At 33.2% G+C, this 18583-nt stretch overlaps 2 protein-coding genes across 5 annotated transcripts; one reads left to right on the plus strand and one right to left on the minus strand.

The window, feature by feature from the left end:
- Nucleotides 1-6209: 6209 nt before the first annotated feature.
- LOC148626621 (uncharacterized) lies at nucleotides 6210-11556 on the plus strand. The gene is made up of 4 exons (XM_088570761.1): nucleotides 6210-6613; nucleotides 7261-7291; nucleotides 8474-8569; nucleotides 10819-11556. The coding sequence occupies exons 1-4, from the start codon at nucleotides 6281-6283 to the stop codon at nucleotides 11214-11216; spliced, it is 858 nt and encodes a 285-aa protein (XP_088426887.1). The 5' UTR covers nucleotides 6210-6280; the 3' UTR covers nucleotides 11217-11556.
- Nucleotides 11557-13606: 2050 nt separating this feature from the next.
- Nucleotides 13607-17999, minus strand: LOC148626622 (uncharacterized). 4 transcript variants are annotated; one of them, XM_088570774.1, is made up of 5 exons: nucleotides 17904-17985; nucleotides 16602-16725; nucleotides 15244-15297; nucleotides 14539-14885; nucleotides 13607-14274 (listed from the first exon to the last, which is right to left on the minus strand). In XM_088570774.1, coding segments are annotated over exons 3-5 (777 nt in total). In that variant the 5' UTR covers nucleotides 15246-15297; nucleotides 16602-16725; nucleotides 17904-17985; the 3' UTR covers nucleotides 13607-13846. The 4 variants fall into 4 exon arrangements, with proteins under 4 accessions (XP_088426900.1, XP_088426901.1, XP_088426903.1 ...); XM_088570775.1 differs by lacking the exon at nucleotides 16602-16725 and having other exon boundaries at nucleotides 17904-17994; XM_088570777.1 differs by lacking the exon at nucleotides 15244-15297 and having other exon boundaries at nucleotides 17904-17992.
- Nucleotides 18000-18583: the final 584 nt, after the last annotated feature.

Raw genomic sequence — 18583 nt, forward strand, 5'->3', positions numbered from 1 at the left:
ATATTGTGCTTGTAGGTCATATGATTTTGACAATGCGGCAAACTTGTGAGGTCGTATAAATTCAAATTCAATTTTTTTTTATTAATTCAATCATGGTTCCTCATGGGCTAATCCTTTCGGTGGTGGTCAAAACAAAAAAAAAATCTCCAGCGCCGATTCCCAAAAGGGATTATCTCAGGGGTCATTTACATTCAATGTTAATATCCATCGTTAGAATCATTGCATACAATGTATATAGACCAATAAGACATGCCGTAATTTAAGTGCATAAATCTATGTCTACCATTTGGTTATATGTATTTTCTGTCCCCATTAGACATCGAGGGACAGTGCTTAAGGATATGCATGTTATCAGTCAAAACATTGTATTTCTGTTCATGTGCCCCACAGATCAACAATACGTGAAATACCTTTATTTTTATTTTCGGAGATCATACATGTAGTTGGGCAGATCGAAAAATATCTATAATGGTACCAAGCTCCACGCAGTGGAAGTCATTCGTTTCCTCTCTTACTTACCGCTGGAGACAGGCCTTTCGAAATTCTCATACAAAATGTGAATCAAACATCAGATTAATCGGAACTACGCGGTCATTTCAGCTACACTATCATATAACTTTTGTGTAACGAGAAAGCCTGAGGCGTTCCGATTTACATCGGATAAAGTCGCGTAAAATCATTCACTTTTTTCTGAGTCAGCAAGATTCTTGCATTGACTGCAGCGTCTAATGGCAAATGTATGGGTCCTTTGCAGAAGTGAATTTTGATGGGTAACTTTTACTATAATTAGCCAGTGGTTCTGTATTACATTCTAACATGTACCACCGGAAAGGGTTTGATTGATTATAGGGATTGTGGCCCAATGACACAGGGGCGTTGCACCATCACATTAGTACGGGCAGTTAACTAAAAGAGGGAGGGGCAGTATACAGAAACCCAATTGTTAATAGATATTTTTGGTACGGCAATTGCTGTACCAGCCATTACGCCCCCCCCCCCCAAAAAAAAAACAAACAAACAAACAAAACAAAACAAAACAAACAACTTTATTTAAAATACATGTATTGCTACTTTAAGTAGGGATTGTTTAGCATTCTTAAACGTATAAATATAACCGTTTTATTTTTGTTATGAATATAGATTGCATAGTATGGATAGTTTCTTATATTTTCTAAATACAGATAACGTAGTCGGATATTAATCTTTCTTGTGACTTCCTATTTATAGCGAATAGATTTTAATTTCTGTAGGCTTGTCTTTTAATGCCTAGAAAAATATTTTGAAACATTTCTGGAAGTAGAATTTACATGTTTCACGTTAATTTTTATACAATGTAACTTGTCATAAATAGCGGGAGGTTAATAGTGATCAAACTGTCCGTCCATCCCTATTCTCGTGAATCCGCAACTCCTATAAAACTAAAATTTGATGAAACTTTAACACATTATATCATTGGTCATTTCCCATTTTTTTTTTTTTTTTATAGTTTATAGGGGTGGGAGCGGGGGTATCAACAAGTGAGCTTTCTCCATTTTTTTAGTTTAATTGAAAGGAACTATTGTTCGAAACATAATTTTGTTTGGTATTTTATACTACATGTACATGTATGTCAGATATTGTATGGCTTTCAATTTTTTTCTTACATTTTCATTGTAATGTCTTGGTGTGCTTTATTCATATATGTATCAGTTTGTATATACGATTCTACTCATGTTTTTTGTTTGATATCGTTTCTTGTTAATACATACTATCAAATGTGCTCTAAGGAGGTTAAAACATTGTTACTGTTGGCTGATGATCTTCATACATTGTATATGGTGCGTCTTATGTTTTAACTTGTTTTGTTGACCATTTTTTATTCACATATTAGTTAGATGTAATTTGTTTGATCTTGTAACTGATTTAAAAAGAAAAATATAATCTGACCCTTTTCTTACATCGTAATTCTCCTCAAATTCATGTTAAATTCGATTTCTTGAAATCATTGATTTTTAAGAAACGCTTATCAGTTTGACCTACATTTGTGAATGTACTAATAACTTGTTTTACGAAAGTGATTACTTTTAAAGTGGTTACATAATAACACACTTAGATTATACGGTCTTCACCTACTGAAAGTAGGTGTTTCAAAAAGCTTTGAGTTTTCTGAGATTTTGTTGGTTGGCATGGTTGAACAAAGGTTAGGGAAAATTATCTAATGGTATGCATAGTGTTGTCAGTTTTGTTTTTTGAGTTTACATAGGTGTTAATCTAAAAATATTCGAAAGCGGTCGAGATCTCCCTCTCAAAATTTTCTCAAAACTGGAAATTTGAGGACTTATTTAATTTTAGTCGCGAAATATCGGGAGACTCCGGCGAAAAGCGGGAGATTTAACACTTATGAGTTTTATCAGCTCGAGTAACTGTTACATGTATTGTAAAAAATATTTTACTGGTTAATTGAAAATTATTGTTTTGTTTCAGTTGTTTTTTTTAATAAAAATATAAATTCTTGATCCATCCCTGTTCGCTTCATTTGCCCTCATATCAGGTATACATTGTTCAAACGTATAAAATTCAGACGCTGCCTATGGTAAGGTGATTCATGATGTAGAAAAACCCACGGAATTTTATCTCAAAAGCGCAACACCCAAAGAAAAACTAAGACCGATTGTATTGTCAAGAGCTGTTTCTGAACAAGAAATAAAAGTGAATTTGGTGGGTTTTTGACATGATGCATGAATCACCTACTGTCTGATTTTTATAAAGACTGATACTTATGATTAGAACATACAATAAAGCGTATGTAAACGGAACCCCCTTTGGGCTTTAAAGTTTGTTCGATTAGACACATATGTGTTCACTTAACCAAGGTTCAAAATACATTTTCAGGAGGTTAACCTATGTTATGGGACACAACTCTTACAAATCATTGGAACGTTTATATTCAGCATGCTACATCAATCTCATATAAGCATCAAGGTAACTTGGACAGATTTCATTCTGTTTCAAATGAAAGCTTGATAAGCTTTGGTGAAATTTAATATGATACAAGCATATCACTGATTTCAAGATTTATGTCTCTTACCATATGTTTACCTACTAAAATACTGATATAGAGGAACGTTTTAGGCAGTTTTCGGATTTTTCATGATTCGGTTAAGACAGGTTTTACTGTATGGATATTATAAGGATTCTTTTCAATTGATAGTAAGATTAAGGGATATAAGCGACTTCGGGTCGGTTAACTGTAGCTGAATTATATTGCAGCGTAAACCGACCCAAAGTCGTTTATATCTCATATTCTAACCAGCAATTGAAAACAATTCTTACATTCTAATTCTAAAAAAAAAAAACAGAAAACAGAAAACAACGATAAAATCACAATATATTGTTTTTATTAAATGAAATCAACTTCTTTTTCAATGCGGATAAAAAAATGTAATTTATATGCACGCTTTTAGTGTATTAGGATATTTCTGATTTTGGGGTGTGGCTAAAATACCAAGTTAGGTTATACGAAATGGACAATGTTGCTCCATAACGCTGAACTATTCAGAATTTCACAAAAGTCAAAATGTATGGTATAATGAAAGGGTGAAAGAATCTCAAACAAATGCATGTACAGGTATTTAAACAATTTAAAAAGTAACCGAGAAAAAGTTTATAAGGCAAACCAAAAAATGATAATTATAATAAAAAAAATACAAAAAATACAAAAATACAAAAAATAAAAATGAAAAAAAATAAATAAATAAATGATACAAATAATAATAATAATAATAATAAAATGCTTTCCTACATTCCCTGTTATAGTGCCTACCTTAAACATTTTATTGCACAATCACCGTAAAACCAAGATTGCTTTACCATTAACGCAGAGTAAAAAAAAATAATAAAATAATAAAATATATTTCCCTACCTACCTACCCTATTTTTTCTTGCTGTTTTGGCAATAGTACATGTATGACAAAACGACTTGTACAAAAGACGAAACAAAAATGAACAATGCAATTCAAATCAGGTTAGATAATAAAAGCACATAAGACGCCCTCTTCCGCATTGTTCAGTAATTCTTGGAAAGAAATAATATAGAAAAGCAAAAAAAAAAACAAAAACAAAAACAAAAAACAAAAACAAACGAACAAAACAAAACAAAACAAAAACAAAAACAAAAAAACAAAAAACAAAACCATTTTTGATAAAAATAAATAGAATTAATATAAATCTTTCAAGAAGTTTATCGTAATAATGTGGGTACCAGATATATATAGACAGACAGACAGCAATATTTGTCAACCGTGATAACATACATTGTATCCGTCGAAGATAATGAACAGAGAATAAACGGAAACCATAAACAGACTCGAACAGCACAAAAAAAAATCATCTTAATTTTCGGATGTCTCAAGGCAAGAATTTCCTGTCTTTGTTAATCTTGTGTGATTTTTAAATTTGGTTTTACATTTTTAGGTTTAGTGTCAAGTCCATGTTGATAATGTCCGGTATGTTTGTTGATTCATATAATAGTCTATTTTAACAGATTTCCATGTGCGATGAATTCTTAGGTAAAGGCTTATAGACTGCTGTTGTGTTTCTATTTTGTTTCACAGTTTGATAGGCTTGTTGTCTCATTCTCCGTTTCCACTCTCTGTTCTGATATTATTTGAATACGAACATGGTGGGGGGGGATAAAAAAAAAACCAAGAACCTCCAACAAATGCAATGACTAAAATACGCCACTCCAAAAATATAGCAAAAAGGGGGTCCAAGATACATATATAATATCTTACATTTTTTTAAGGTATTTTTTTACGAAGGGATGTTTTGCTTTTAAATGATCTTGGACAAGGGCAAAATTTCGTGAAACCGCGGAGTCACGTGACGAGACTTACATACCCTATACCAAAATAAAATATTATGATGATCGAAATTTGATGTACCAAACACATAAGACACTTATCATAGCAGTATTAGCTGAATTGACCGCTATTTCTGTCCCATACTACATGTATGAATCGTTCGGAAGTTGACAGATATCGTTATGTAGAGAATGTCAGGTCAGTAATTCCAGTAACTCACTGCACATGCATGGATGTTTATTTTAAAAAAAATCTAGACCTTAAATATAGTGGTTGATAAAGTTCTTCCTGTTAAATGGACATTTTAAAGGTTAATATGTAATAAATCATATCCTTTTTTCTTTCGTTAGATGGAAGATTAATCAAGGGAACCAACTGAAGGTTCTCGAGGAAAACAGAAGAATGTAATCCAGACACAAAGACCAGATATGGAAAACAGACATACAAAAACAAAGAACATAAAGTAGCTTAAATAATACATACAAAGTAACAAAAGCAAATGAGTAACTCGGACTCCAATAAAAAAAACTGGGAGCATGGGCCAGGTGCACCGATAGGGTAAATCTTTGCTTATCTAAAAACACCCGCCGAGTTGCTCATAAAAAGTCAAGTCCGGGGTAGACGAAAGAGGAAAGGAAAACTATGAACCGTTGAACACATCAGTTTTCATGGCACAGAGAGATACACCGTAACGATACAAGAGTTCTTGATGAAGACCATGGATCGAAAGACATTTTCTTCCATCATTTTTCAATATTGCCTAGTAAGCAAAAAAATAAAATAAAATAAAATAAATAAAAAATAATAATAAAAAAAAAAAAAATAAAGTTGGTGATTAACATGGCATATTTCACAGTTTGTTTTCTTACATGCTCAAAATGTTATTCTAGTTATCAAATTTTCCTACAGGCATTTTGATTTTTTTTTAAATTGAGGTCAAATATTGGCTTCTTTTTTTGTCTTTAAAAAAGCCTGTGTTTTTTTATAATTAATACGGAAAACAAAACTTCATAATGGAAAAGGTAATTTTAATCCATTATTTCTCTGTTTAAGAGACCCAATATAGTTATTTGAATAAATTATTATGGGAATTTTTTTCAAGTCTTACGAAGTAATTAATTATACATGGCTCACTCTCAGATTACAAATGCTTTAGTCATGGACAATCATAATTTTCTTTCCTAAATACACACATGAAGAATTCCTTGTTGAATCAATACAGACATTGGTTACATACTGTCCATTATTATTACAATGATTTTTTAAAAATGAGAATTCCCTACGCATCATTTTGGAAATCCCTCTTTTACAACTACTTTCCTTTCCCGTTCGTTTAGTACAGAACAAAAATAGCTACCCTAAACAAGGAACTAAATTAGTAAGATCCTCTTGGTAATTTGAGATTACAGCATATCGATATATAACTTAGTAGGAGAGATATGATTTCTATATTGTTCGTAAACATGAAGTCAGAAAATGTTCTCCGTAAAATTCTAATTGCAACAGTTGCTGCAAATATCTTAATGTTTTTCGGGTTGGTCGGCCTCATTATCTACAACCAGAGACACCAGAATAGTGAAACCCAGAATAAAGCAGGGCTAGTATCTCAGAGTTTTCGTTTACCAGAAAATGCTGGTGTTTGTTCTGCTTGTGACTATCTCGGACCTAATATTAAATCCAATGATACTTTGTTCAGTAGCATACATTCGGTGGGTGGGAAAAAGGTTTGTTGTATGGACAAACCGGAATTCTTACCGAAACTTATGAGAATGGTAAGTAGAAAATGTTGTATTTAATTTGGATAATATAATTGGCTGTAAGGGGATGATCATTTGATTCTTTCCACTATATGAAGTTTATCTGGACTGAAGTCAGAAAATTTATTTAATTTCTAGGAGCTATATGTTTGCCAAATATTTATTTTCGACTTTTTCAAGACCAGTACATTTATTTCCAAAAAACTGCCGGCCCCACCACAGAATCAAATCAAATGGTCTTCCCCTTATTTCTAATTAATGATACTATTCTAAATCATATTCGATCCTGTTTTCATTCTAAATGACACGATCCCGAAAATATTGTTCACTGGCGGTGGCATCGTCGTCATGAACTGGTTACATTATTATAACATGACTCATTTAGAACAGAGTTCGCATAGAATTTGAGCGAATCGAACATTCACATGCCATGTTTACATGAAAATCGTGAAATTCAATTATATGGATATCAAATTACATTAATTATTATGTTTAGTTCAACTGAATCTAAATGAAGCAGAAAAGAGTTTGTCGATATAAATAACTTCTTATTTCAGAATCATAAATTTGCTGAATGCCCGTTTGTTACATTATGTTTACATAATAACACATACTATATATTTTCCTTAACCTTTGTTTTTACTATTAATGTTTCGTTATAGATCATAATGACAGAAGAAGAAAGAAAATCAGGTAAGACATGCATATATAAAATGGATCAAGCGGATAAAAAAATCATAATATAAACTATACGACGAAAGCTGATTGTACAGGCTATTTTTAACATTTGGAAAATACAATTTTAAAAACCAATTGTTTATATTCATTCATAACTTCCTGTTTTCGGAAACTTAGTTTTAGAAAGCAACTACGGGCCACTACGAGTAGATGTTACAATTTAAAGATTCAATATTTCTTCGGACTGCCATTACGTGAGAACTATAAAATATCATTCAAACCATAAGATGAATGTATTGTCTAAGAATTTCACATGTTTGACTAGGTCATTATGTTTCTACTAGGAAGAGACAATTATTTATTCGATCGTGCATTAGCAAACTCGACATGCTTCCATGCTTTCACTTACTTTCGCTAAAACAATTACCGCACCGGAACAGTTACTGTAACAATTTCCGCTTATCCATTTCGGAACGATGAGTCTTTTGATTATTCCTCTTTAGTTTTAATGTTTTTAGCTTTTTTTTCGACGCAGTCGGTATGGTTTCACTTTTTACCCTTTGAACTTAAAGACGCTCTTCCATGGAAATGCTAGTCACCTGATCGCAATTCTATTTCTGGATTGCCCAAATACCGATAACTTAGTGGCGTTCGAAAAAAAAATGTATACAAAATTATAAGTAAAAAGAACAAATTTTACTGCGTCGGCTATATTTTTTTTAAAAGTTGTCAGTCGACCCCTTGTAAGAATTGTTGTCATGGAAAGGGGAAAAACGACGTTTTTTTTTTTTTACAGTTTTCAGCCATGACCTTGAAAATTATGATAGAAAAAAACTTTCAGTTGCTGAAATGATTCTTATGATAAGTCTTCTTGAGTCAAAATTGTTGGACAACTTCTTGTTAAATTTATTGCCTTTGAAAGGCAAAATTTAACCAGGTGAGCGATTTAGGCTCCTGGGAGCCTGTTCTTTACATATGTATTCTTGTCGTACATACAACAGCAACATTTAAAGTTAAAGTTTGTGTCAAATCTCATCTCTGGCGCTATGTCATTTTACTAGCATAACATGTTGGATTTAATATACAAGTATCCAAATAGTTTAAGTTATTTCAGTATGGGGAGATCAGTTCAGTCTTGTAATTTTCGTTTTTTATATTTGCTTTTCATTGATTTTTTCAATATTTTTCTCTTTTCAGATTCAATGTCTCTACAGGATATTTATAGAGATCTTAATTGGTGGCGAAGCCGACCAAACTCAGTTCACGCTAATCTAGACTTAGAAAAAATAAAAGGTGAGAAAATATTCCATCTACATTTTTTAAGTACACATCAATGTTTTAGTACGTACATATGAGATCAGTACTAACCTCTCAGGGTAACTGTCAGTTCTATTACCAGAGTTAGCTCTTCTGACAGTTCTAGCAGGACTGACTTTACGAGAACAGTTATACATGTACTAGTAGAACCTGCTCTGCTAGAACTGTCTGAAGAGCTGGCTGGCTCTGGAACTGTTAGAGCATTGTTCTCAATTTGTCATAGAACTGTTCTTCTGACAGTCCTAGGACAGTTTTGGGAAAGGTTAACTGATGTCATCTGTACTGTTCGATCTTGTAGAGAATTATGTAGCCTTTTTGACAAACTTTGTATAGTCGGAGCTACTAAGAGGGTAAAAGGAGCGGAGCGATCCCATGTGTGATTGATGAGAATCGTACCTAGGCATCTGTAGTTAATTTAACAATGTTTTGTAGTGTTAACAATCTTAAAATGCTTGAATCGATTCGAATAAAAAGTAGACAAATTAAATATCGAAAATCAAAAATTGCCTAGAAATTTAATTTATTGGACAATTAATCCTTTAATAGCTGATCTTTTGATCTTGAACTTGATAATTTCATTTCATGAAAATAATATGGAAGTTATCTGATTAAACACAATGAATTTACTTCTAAGTGTTTTAAAGTACATGTAAATACATTTTTTGGATCTATGTCTTATTTAAAATTCTTAGGCAAAAAAAGTCTTGTTTCCTGCTACCAGCAAGATAAAAAGTAGGGAAATTATTTTTATTGAGTTAATGGGAAAACAATCTAGACTCAAATGGTGCTTGAGACAAAATGGCGATATAATGTTTAGGGTGGGCGCAAATAAACTAGGATAGGTAGGGTGGCAGGAAACAGACATTTTATCTATTTTGGAGCCTAAGACGATGTTTGTGTGATTTAAAACTTGCAACGGAGAGTCAAAGGACCTTTTCGGTACCTCATTGAAAGGAATAGTACATGTATTGCCTCACCTATAACATATGAAAAAACACGTTTCCTACTCACATGATTTATACAAAGTGGATCTGTTCTCACCTCTCTTCAGAACTTTCATAGAACGTCAGGATTATTTCTGATAATTCTGTGCCAGAGTGATTTATATTAATTCAACACCCATGACTGGTCTACCTCATGTCAATTTTAGGCTAGAACAATTAATGACAATTCTACTACAGTCAATTAGTTTTGAACAATTCTTACTCATATCGCAGTCTTCTCATTAGAACGAGAGGTTAAACACACAAAGACTACTTCAGTGTTAATCTGTTACTACCAAATGTATGTTGGTGGTAATTTTTTTTTCATGTCGATATATAATTTCATTCCCAAAATTTGAGCAGGACAAATACGGTCAGGAAGGCACACATTTTTTGAAGCTACAAAAGTCCAAGCCGATTTTTTTTACAAATCGACGACAAGATTTTGCCATCGTCAAATAAAACCACAACCATCCTATTAAAAAAAAAAATCAGAAATCTGATACTATGAAAGAATCGATTTCCCGATGAGCCGTGTCAAAATTTATGTCATAAAAGGGGATCCAGGCTATCATTGGCCTATTTTTATCAAAAACTTGCCAAAATTGAACAGACTTTTCCATAAAATAGTTTTTTTCTATCCTCGGACCACTCCCGTTTTTTTAAATACGCCTTTGTGAATGGTAACAATTCTTTGTTGCAAATGCATAAAATCTGACAACTGTCTGAACGATGCTCTTCTGTGACGTTTTATCCGAGAACGATATCTTGCTATCTATGTAAGAATGATGAATAACAATCGAACTACATGTATCCTTTCCCAAGACCGAATTGTGACAATTTGTTTGCATTTAAATTTTCAACTGACCTGGCCTCAGCACTGTGAAAACAGTGGGGGAAATAAAATCTTAACAATACAGAGAACTATCGTACATGACTTCAGCCATATATTTAGCATCTTTACACAGATAAAACGACTTTTTTGGCCAAAAAGGCAATTCTGAAAAAAAAGATCAAATACATGAAGTGTCTGTTTTTTAAGTACTGAACACGAGTATTTAAAAAAAAAGTTGGAAGTGCTTTCAGTTTTCGACTTTTTTAAAAAGTATGTTTAAAGCATTGCCTTTAAGCGCATTCGAGTTTTTGTTTGAAGGAGAGTTCAATATTCAGTTTTTTTCCTTAACTAATGTACTATACAATGTGTCGTAAACGTCGAAACTTAATATTAACTTATGGTTTCAGAAAACAAGTTTGTTTGGCGAACAGACAACGACCCTCTTGGAGTAGCATTCAGCAATGGCATAGAAATAAATAAAGAAAGTAACAGCATAGTTGTCCCAGGTCCACAGAGAAAACGCTATTTTGTTTACGTTGCAATAACGTACGACTTCGGAGATATTGACACTGTCCCAGTTTTTTACCACAATGTTACGAAAAGTCATCCGTTGTTACCAAAAACAATCGAAACTTTGTTGATGTCCAAGTATGGTGGATCGTCCGAATCGGACCGGAAGTATACCAGCTTCCTGTGTGGAAATTTTGAAATTCAGGGAGATTTCAATATAAAGACTGAAGTATCGAACTATGACTTTGTGTCATTGTCAAAATATTCTAGCTACTTTGGAATGTTTCAACTTTGACACACCAAAGTAAAGGGATATTAACATAGTCACAAACATCAAAACGTTCGAAGTTACACTTTGACAATTGTTAAATCTCAAAGGTTTTGTGAGTGTCTATTTTTATTCCCTACAAACAGACGGACACTAACCAAAAGTAGTGATAATGGGCCAAAGAGAAGACATGCATCCAATTTGGATATTTGGTCGAAGGTCAATATGAAGATGAAAAGTGCTGCAATAAAAGACGGTCCTGTTGTTTTTACTTGACTGTAGTGTCAAGGGTGTATAATGTTTTGTGTGGTTAGACTCGGTAACATAATGTTATGGTTGCTAATAAAATGATTCTTTAATCCAACAACCCTTGTTCATATTTATGTTGTGTTAGTACGTTTTTGTATATCCATTATGTTATGAAATTTTGTGTCAGAGTTTAAATGACAACACGTGGTTTGAAAACAACAATGTTCAAGCCGGCTATGCTATAGAACTACCAGGACAGCTGGCTCTAGGAATGTCCTAGATCTGTTTTAAGTCAAGAACTGTTCTTCTGACAGTTCTAGGATAGTTTTGTTAGAGGTTATCCCATCTGTACTCTATCTTTGAAACCATTTTTGGTTGTACTACCACATGTTCACTAGAGTTGACGAACCGACGAAGTTTTAAGGTAATGAAAACTAGTAACAATTCGAAAGTGAAGAAATAGTCATAAGGCCTCCAAAGTTTGAATATAAAGGGTCGATTTATTTATATCTGGTCGGTAAACAGATCCGAAACTGATAAAATCGGAATATTCTTTACACTACATGTTCTTTGTATTTCTAAACGAACCGTACACTCGATGTTTCTACTTCTCAACACTTAACTATTTTTTAAAGGTGCGGAAAATATTTTTGATCGCAAAATATATCAGCTAAAATCTCCTTAAGAAGACGACGATTTATATATTTTTCATTTACTATTAAACAATGAAATATTCTTTACCCACGGTTTATGCTATAAAACTCCAGACTACTTTGATTATTCAAGATCATAAACTCCTGAGTTTCATCAGAGACATTCATTATACATATGTATTATTTATCTCTCAAGCTGGTATTATTTACTGTAAGCTGGAACATGAATGTAAAAAGCAGTCATACACTTAGCTAATCTGCTTGTCGGTAACCGTGTCTGCAATCGTAGTCATCCTATGTACGGGAAAATCAAGGGAACCAGGATTCGGAAGGAAATCAAAAGAATATAATCTTTGATGCGATGTGTCCATGTTAGTATGTAAAGTTTTATGTTGAAGATAATATTAGGTATATACTAATATTTTTGTGTTGATTTTTATTTATCTTGTTTATATCTTGCTTCTCAATTATTTGTTACATGGTTTGTAAGAGTAATCAAGGAAACCAAGATTATAGCGGTAATCAAAAGAATGTAATCCAGGGACAAAGACCAGACATGGAAAACAGACATACACAACAAAGTACATAAAGTAACTAAAATCATACATACAAAGTAACAAAAGTAAATGAGCAACTCGGACTCCACTAAAAACTGGGAGCATGGACCAGGTGCACCGGTAGGATAAGCGTTCTCTGCTTTTCTAGAGACACCCGCCGAGTTGCTCATAAAAAGTCAAGTATGGGGTAGACAAACGAGGAAAGGAAAACTATGACCCGTTGAATAAATCAGTTTTCATGGTGCTGATGGATACACGATAACGATCCACGAGTTCATGATGACGACCATAAAACTTCTGTAGTGATGACTTAAAAAAAGTTGCAATATTGTAAATTTCGTCACATGACTCCCTTGGTTCATGATAATGGGTCTTTGGAGATTTGTCATTAATAAAGCGTTGAGTTCAATATTAAAAGCAAAATCAGTTTTCGTGTAAAACTACATATAAACATGACTAATATCTGTATCTACTTGATAAAAATGTACAGAAAAACATAAAACAGAAGATTTTGCATTGTTATGCAGCGTTTTTAGATCCCGGAAGTAAACAATTTAATGCTAATCGGTCTTTGGATTCCGATGAGAAAGATGAAACTAGAACGAAACTTACAAACCCTATAGAGGACAAAGCCCTAACAAGGGTTATTAGTGGGGATTTAACATTTGAAAATTAAATCGCTGAAAGAATGATTGATTTCATGAAGTAAAGATAGAGGTTCACTGACTTCTTGACTGGATTGGTCACCATATGGATGCCTTTTAACTGGAGTAATATGGATAACTGGGTTCCCGATTGAAACACAATATGCTCAAAGGTTGTTTCCAAGATAACCTATATAAATTTTGATATGGCATCAAAGCTTTGGAACGTTGTTATTAAACACAGTCAATTTGTTTTTATCTGAAAATACGTGTCTGTTAATGATAAAACAAATAATGAAATCAAAAGCGCAAACTGCGGTATGCTTTCTTTAATAGTCGAGTGTTTTACAGATGAACAACAATAGACCAGAGGAACAAATCAAAACACAACAAATAAAAATATATACAAATCGACTTAAAGAAAAATCCCTCAAAATTCTATAATTGTTTTTATCATACTATATGCCTTTACATACTTTACACTACTTTAATAGATCCATTGCAAAGTTGGACTTCCAGCATCAGTCTTAACTCGTTCTGAACTCGCCCGTGTCTTAAATAATCTTGACACCTGAAAAGCTTGTCCTGATAAAGGAGTTACTTTCTATGTAGCGTCCTCCATACTTCCTTCCGACGCGAACATACACAACATCATTTCTCGTCAGATTTAAAGGTGTAGCCGTTGTTACCTGATTTCTATCGAAGTGGTTTCCGGAGTCTGGCCATCCAATATCCTTTACAACCCCATTGTGAATTAGTTCTGTGTTAGCCCATGACTTATCATATACTCCAGTTGAGACATGGAAAAGATACAAACCTTCAGATGGCGCTTTGAACTTTCCGTTGGTTACGTCGTACCCGTTTCCAATATTGAGATCAACAACATCGTACAATATTTGTTTGTATTTGATATTGGAATGAGTACTCATATCGTGACTGCGGTATGCATAGAAAGCCACCGGCCGGAGTTTGGTTTTCAGTTCTACAAATAGAAAAAAAAAAAAAATAAAAGTTTTGTTTCACCACTCATTCTGTCTAAAACAGGCGACATGCAGTCATTATCTTTAATGTTAATCGAACTAATTATACAGATCAATCACCAATTAAAAAACCGTGGTAGAACATGCAGGCAATCAAGGTCAGATGGAAGTCATATCCAAAGTAAATTAAATATCCTTAAATCTGGAAGAATCATATATATTGAATGGAAACATTAAACGCTAAGGAATGCTGTGACAATACGTACCTTCAAGGTCATTCTGAACAGTACCAAGTGTATTGTTACACCATGTAGCTATCTCGTTCTTTGACACTTGGAATCGTTTTTCGATCGTCTCCTGTACTAGATTTTCCAATGCTTTCTTGACACCTGCATTAACTTTTTTGTCAATCAAGATGGCCAGCTGTTTATTTAGCTCTGAGATATCCAGCGTTGCCTTTAACGGTGCATCAAGTTTTGTCAAAAGTGGAACATCTAAAGCATCGGGTTCTGGAATGTCCACAGAGCTTTGACCGAGGACTGAATATGGCAATAAAACAAAGAAAGGCAGCGCCAGGTTGACTCTAGTTGAAACTCGTGATGTCATTTCCAACCTTAAATAGAATGTTTTAACAGATAAATAAAACTGCAAAATATTTTAATAGCCAAAAGAAATAAGATAATTGAACTATTCTATATATGTAATATGATATTTTGAGGTTTAAGCGAAATTTGAAATAAAACTCTAAAGTCAATGGACAACATGCAAAAATTTGAAAGAAACACACAGAAAAGCAACCCGTACTAAATATTGAGCATTGACTAAGTGCACTATATGTTAGGGACATTCTGCTTTACAAAGACACCTATTGTCATTTCCGGTATTTTACGCCAGTACAAAAGTTGGCCAACCTGAAAAAAAAAATCTGTCAATATGCTAAATATCAATATACCACATCGTTCAACACTCACATTAAAGAATATGAAACAACTTAGTTAACATGGACATAGAAAGCATCCCAGAATCTACAAATAACAAAAAAAAAGTTAGAGCAAATAGAGCAAAGATCAGGTGCACCGGTAGGGTAATCACCCTCAACTTTTATAGCATAGTTGTTGTTTTGTATAACCTTTATAGTTTTCAGAAGTATGAGCCAAACAATTAAGTTGTATTTAAAACAAAAGATAATTGCTTACACAGTACAAGTGTTTGTCATATTGAATATAAAAATCGAATGTAGTCTACATTACTACATTACAATATTATTAAGGAAATACAACCTAAATTCTAATCACACCCCCCCCCCCCCCAAAAAAAAAAAAAAAAAAAAATTCAAGTTTTATCTGTCTTATTAATTTTTATCTAATCTGCAAGCACTGTGGATCACTAGCTGTATTTTTGTAATTAATGTATTTTGTAACTCATTGATAGAACCTTTCAAGATGTATAAGATTTCTTAACCGAATTGATATTTGTATTCCAAAGATAAATGGTTGTCTTGTACAAAATACGTTATCAAGACGTTGTTTTTATTAAATAGTTAAGAGGTTGTCCATGGACGACCAAGATAACACGCTTCATACATAAGATAATATGAGTAAAGCACAGTCTACAGTCGAACCCACAGTTATACATTTTTCTTAAGTTTGTAAAATCATTGAAAAAAGGGATGCTAGCTGAAAGGGACGAATTAAAATGAATAAACGGTTGTCCATTAAAAGAAAAAGTCTGCGTATCAGATCTAGATACAGAAAATATTATTTGTTTGTTTTTGAATTGCACATTGTAATTTTAAATCAGTTTAAAGACTAAATATACTTTTAATTCACATCCCTGACCAATTTCTGCGGACCTGTCTGATACTATTCCGATTTGACTTATCCTGGTCCCCGAAATTACATTCCAGGTATTAGCTATTAGCAATATACTATTGTATATGTGTAACATACTGAATATTGCGATCTGGAACCAACCTAGGTTTGACTGAACGTCTATCGTAAGACTCGCATTCTATGCTCGGTATTACAAACTAATGTTTATAAAATAGCAGGAATAAAATTAATTCATAAAAAATGCTACAAATGGTTACCGTCAATATATCAACCACAGTTCGAGATAAAGTAGACTACAGAAACAGCCTACTCTGCATCTTTTTAATCTACACCTCGAATTTGACAATAGTGGTCATATCAGCACTAAGATTTATGCTAAAAGAGACAATTTCAATTTTAGTAACTTAAATTTTCCTTATCTGTGCAGCAATATCCCTTCATTTTCTGTATATGGTATTATTTTTCAATTGATTCTCTCCGCTAGAGCAAGTACTTACTACTCTGATTGAACGCCATGAATATCTAAGTAACACACTCCTTAATCGGAGGTATGAGGAAATGCCTCTGCTACCAAATTCTTTTTCATATATCAGTCCTTGGTTGAAAAATACTCAGTTTCTTCTAAAACAATAAATATTGATTATTTTTTGTAAATTTTTCTTTGTGCTGATGTGACCGCTGATTTACCGATTATGACACTAACATTCAAATACTTTTTAATCCCCACTAGAATAGTCACGCCGCAATGGAAGAGAGAGGCTTAGCGCCCTGTAAAACCCAGATTTAACCCATCATTTCGTTTGAAGTGCATGTACCAAATCAGGACCATTGTGGTACCAGTTGCTCCGTTGGTGTAATATCTATTTTGCCAGATTTATTCTGGACTTGACTTGATTATGAAACGGATAAGTATTCGGTAATTTTATTGTTACTCTTATTTACAAGTAAGTAAAATGTAAGGCTGCTTTTCAAGACTATATAGATGACGTATTATCTTTAAACAATCCTAATTTCGGGGAATTGATACATCGCATCTACCCAAAAGAACTTGAGATAAAGGAAACTACAGACACTGTGAAGTCAATCTCATATCTTGACCTACACTTAGAAATCGATGGTAGAGGAAAACTATTGACAAAGCTAAACTTTACGACAAACGTGACAACTTTTCATTCAGAATTGTCAACTTTCCTTTCATCTGTGGCAACATCCCTTCGGCCCCTGCGTATGGAGTGTTCATATCACAACTCATATGTTATGCCAGAGCTTGCCGAAACTACGCATATTTTTTGTATCGTGCTAGAACTCTAACAAAATAGGCTTCTGGAACAGGGTTATGTTGCTATAAGATTGAAGTCATCACTACAGAAGTTTTATGGTCGTCATCATGAACACGTGGATCGTTATCGTGTATCCATCAGCACCATGAAAACTGATTTATTCAACGGGTCATAGTTTTCCTTTCCCCGTTTGTCTACCCGGACTTGACTTTTTATGAGCAACTCGGTGGGTGTTTCTAGAAAAGCACAGGACGCTTACCCTACCGGTGCACATGGTCCATGCTCCCAGTTTTTAGTGGAGTCCGAGTTGCTCATTTACTTTTGTTACTTTGTATGTATGATTTTAGTTACTTTATGTTCTTTGTTGTGTATGTCTGTTTTCGATGTCTGGTCTTTCTCCCTGAATTACATTCTTTTGATTACCGCTATAACCTTGGTTCCCTTGATTACTCTTACTATTACTACAAAAATGCATTTAATTACAAATTATATGGTGAACAGAGATTTATAAGTGCTTACCTTTATCGAGCCAACTATAGACTAGAAGGAGATTGAATAGCTGTTCATTAAACTAATGCATCGTTATGTTTTGTTATTACCAATGCGCATGCCAGTAGGTAAAGTTTTGATGCACTCAAAATTAAAATAAAAAATCAAAACATAGGTGTCTCTTTAAATCAACATGATTTGTAGGAATTTAAAGTGCTTTGATAGTCAGAAATTCTGATGTTTATTAAAATGACTCAGATTTTTAAAAGTGCTAATTGTGACTTTGGAGACTTGAATACATAACAACTTGAAAAAAAAACATAAAGACTTCTGAAAATTCTTGCATTAAAAGGACTAAAGAGTTATTTCAAGTTAACTCAAAATTAAGATATTCTGTTCATTTTGTACTTTCTGGCCAGTATCCGGTCATATTTTGTACTATGTTTTGATTTATTTTACATTATTACTACCAAATACTTCTGGGCAATATTCACAGCCTAAAGACAGTTAACCTTCTAAAAACAAACTCTATTTAGTAAAAGGTTTAAATGGATTGACAAAAAGGAGATACTTTGTAACTTGAATAATTATTTTATATAAATTTCCTACTAAGTCATGTTTCAAAACAATACTACTTGAACATTCACTGAATTCACTCATTTATTTTTTACTTCAAAGCCATTTTCCCTTCCTTTTTTGTGCATTTTAGT

The sequence above is a fragment of the Perna viridis genome, chromosome 2 (assembly GCF_037379345.1).
Source record: "Perna viridis isolate PV_CMFRI_1.1 ecotype Kerala chromosome 2, ASM3737934v1, whole genome shotgun sequence".
NCBI classification, from domain to species: Eukaryota; Metazoa; Mollusca; class Bivalvia; order Mytilida; family Mytilidae; genus Perna; species Perna viridis.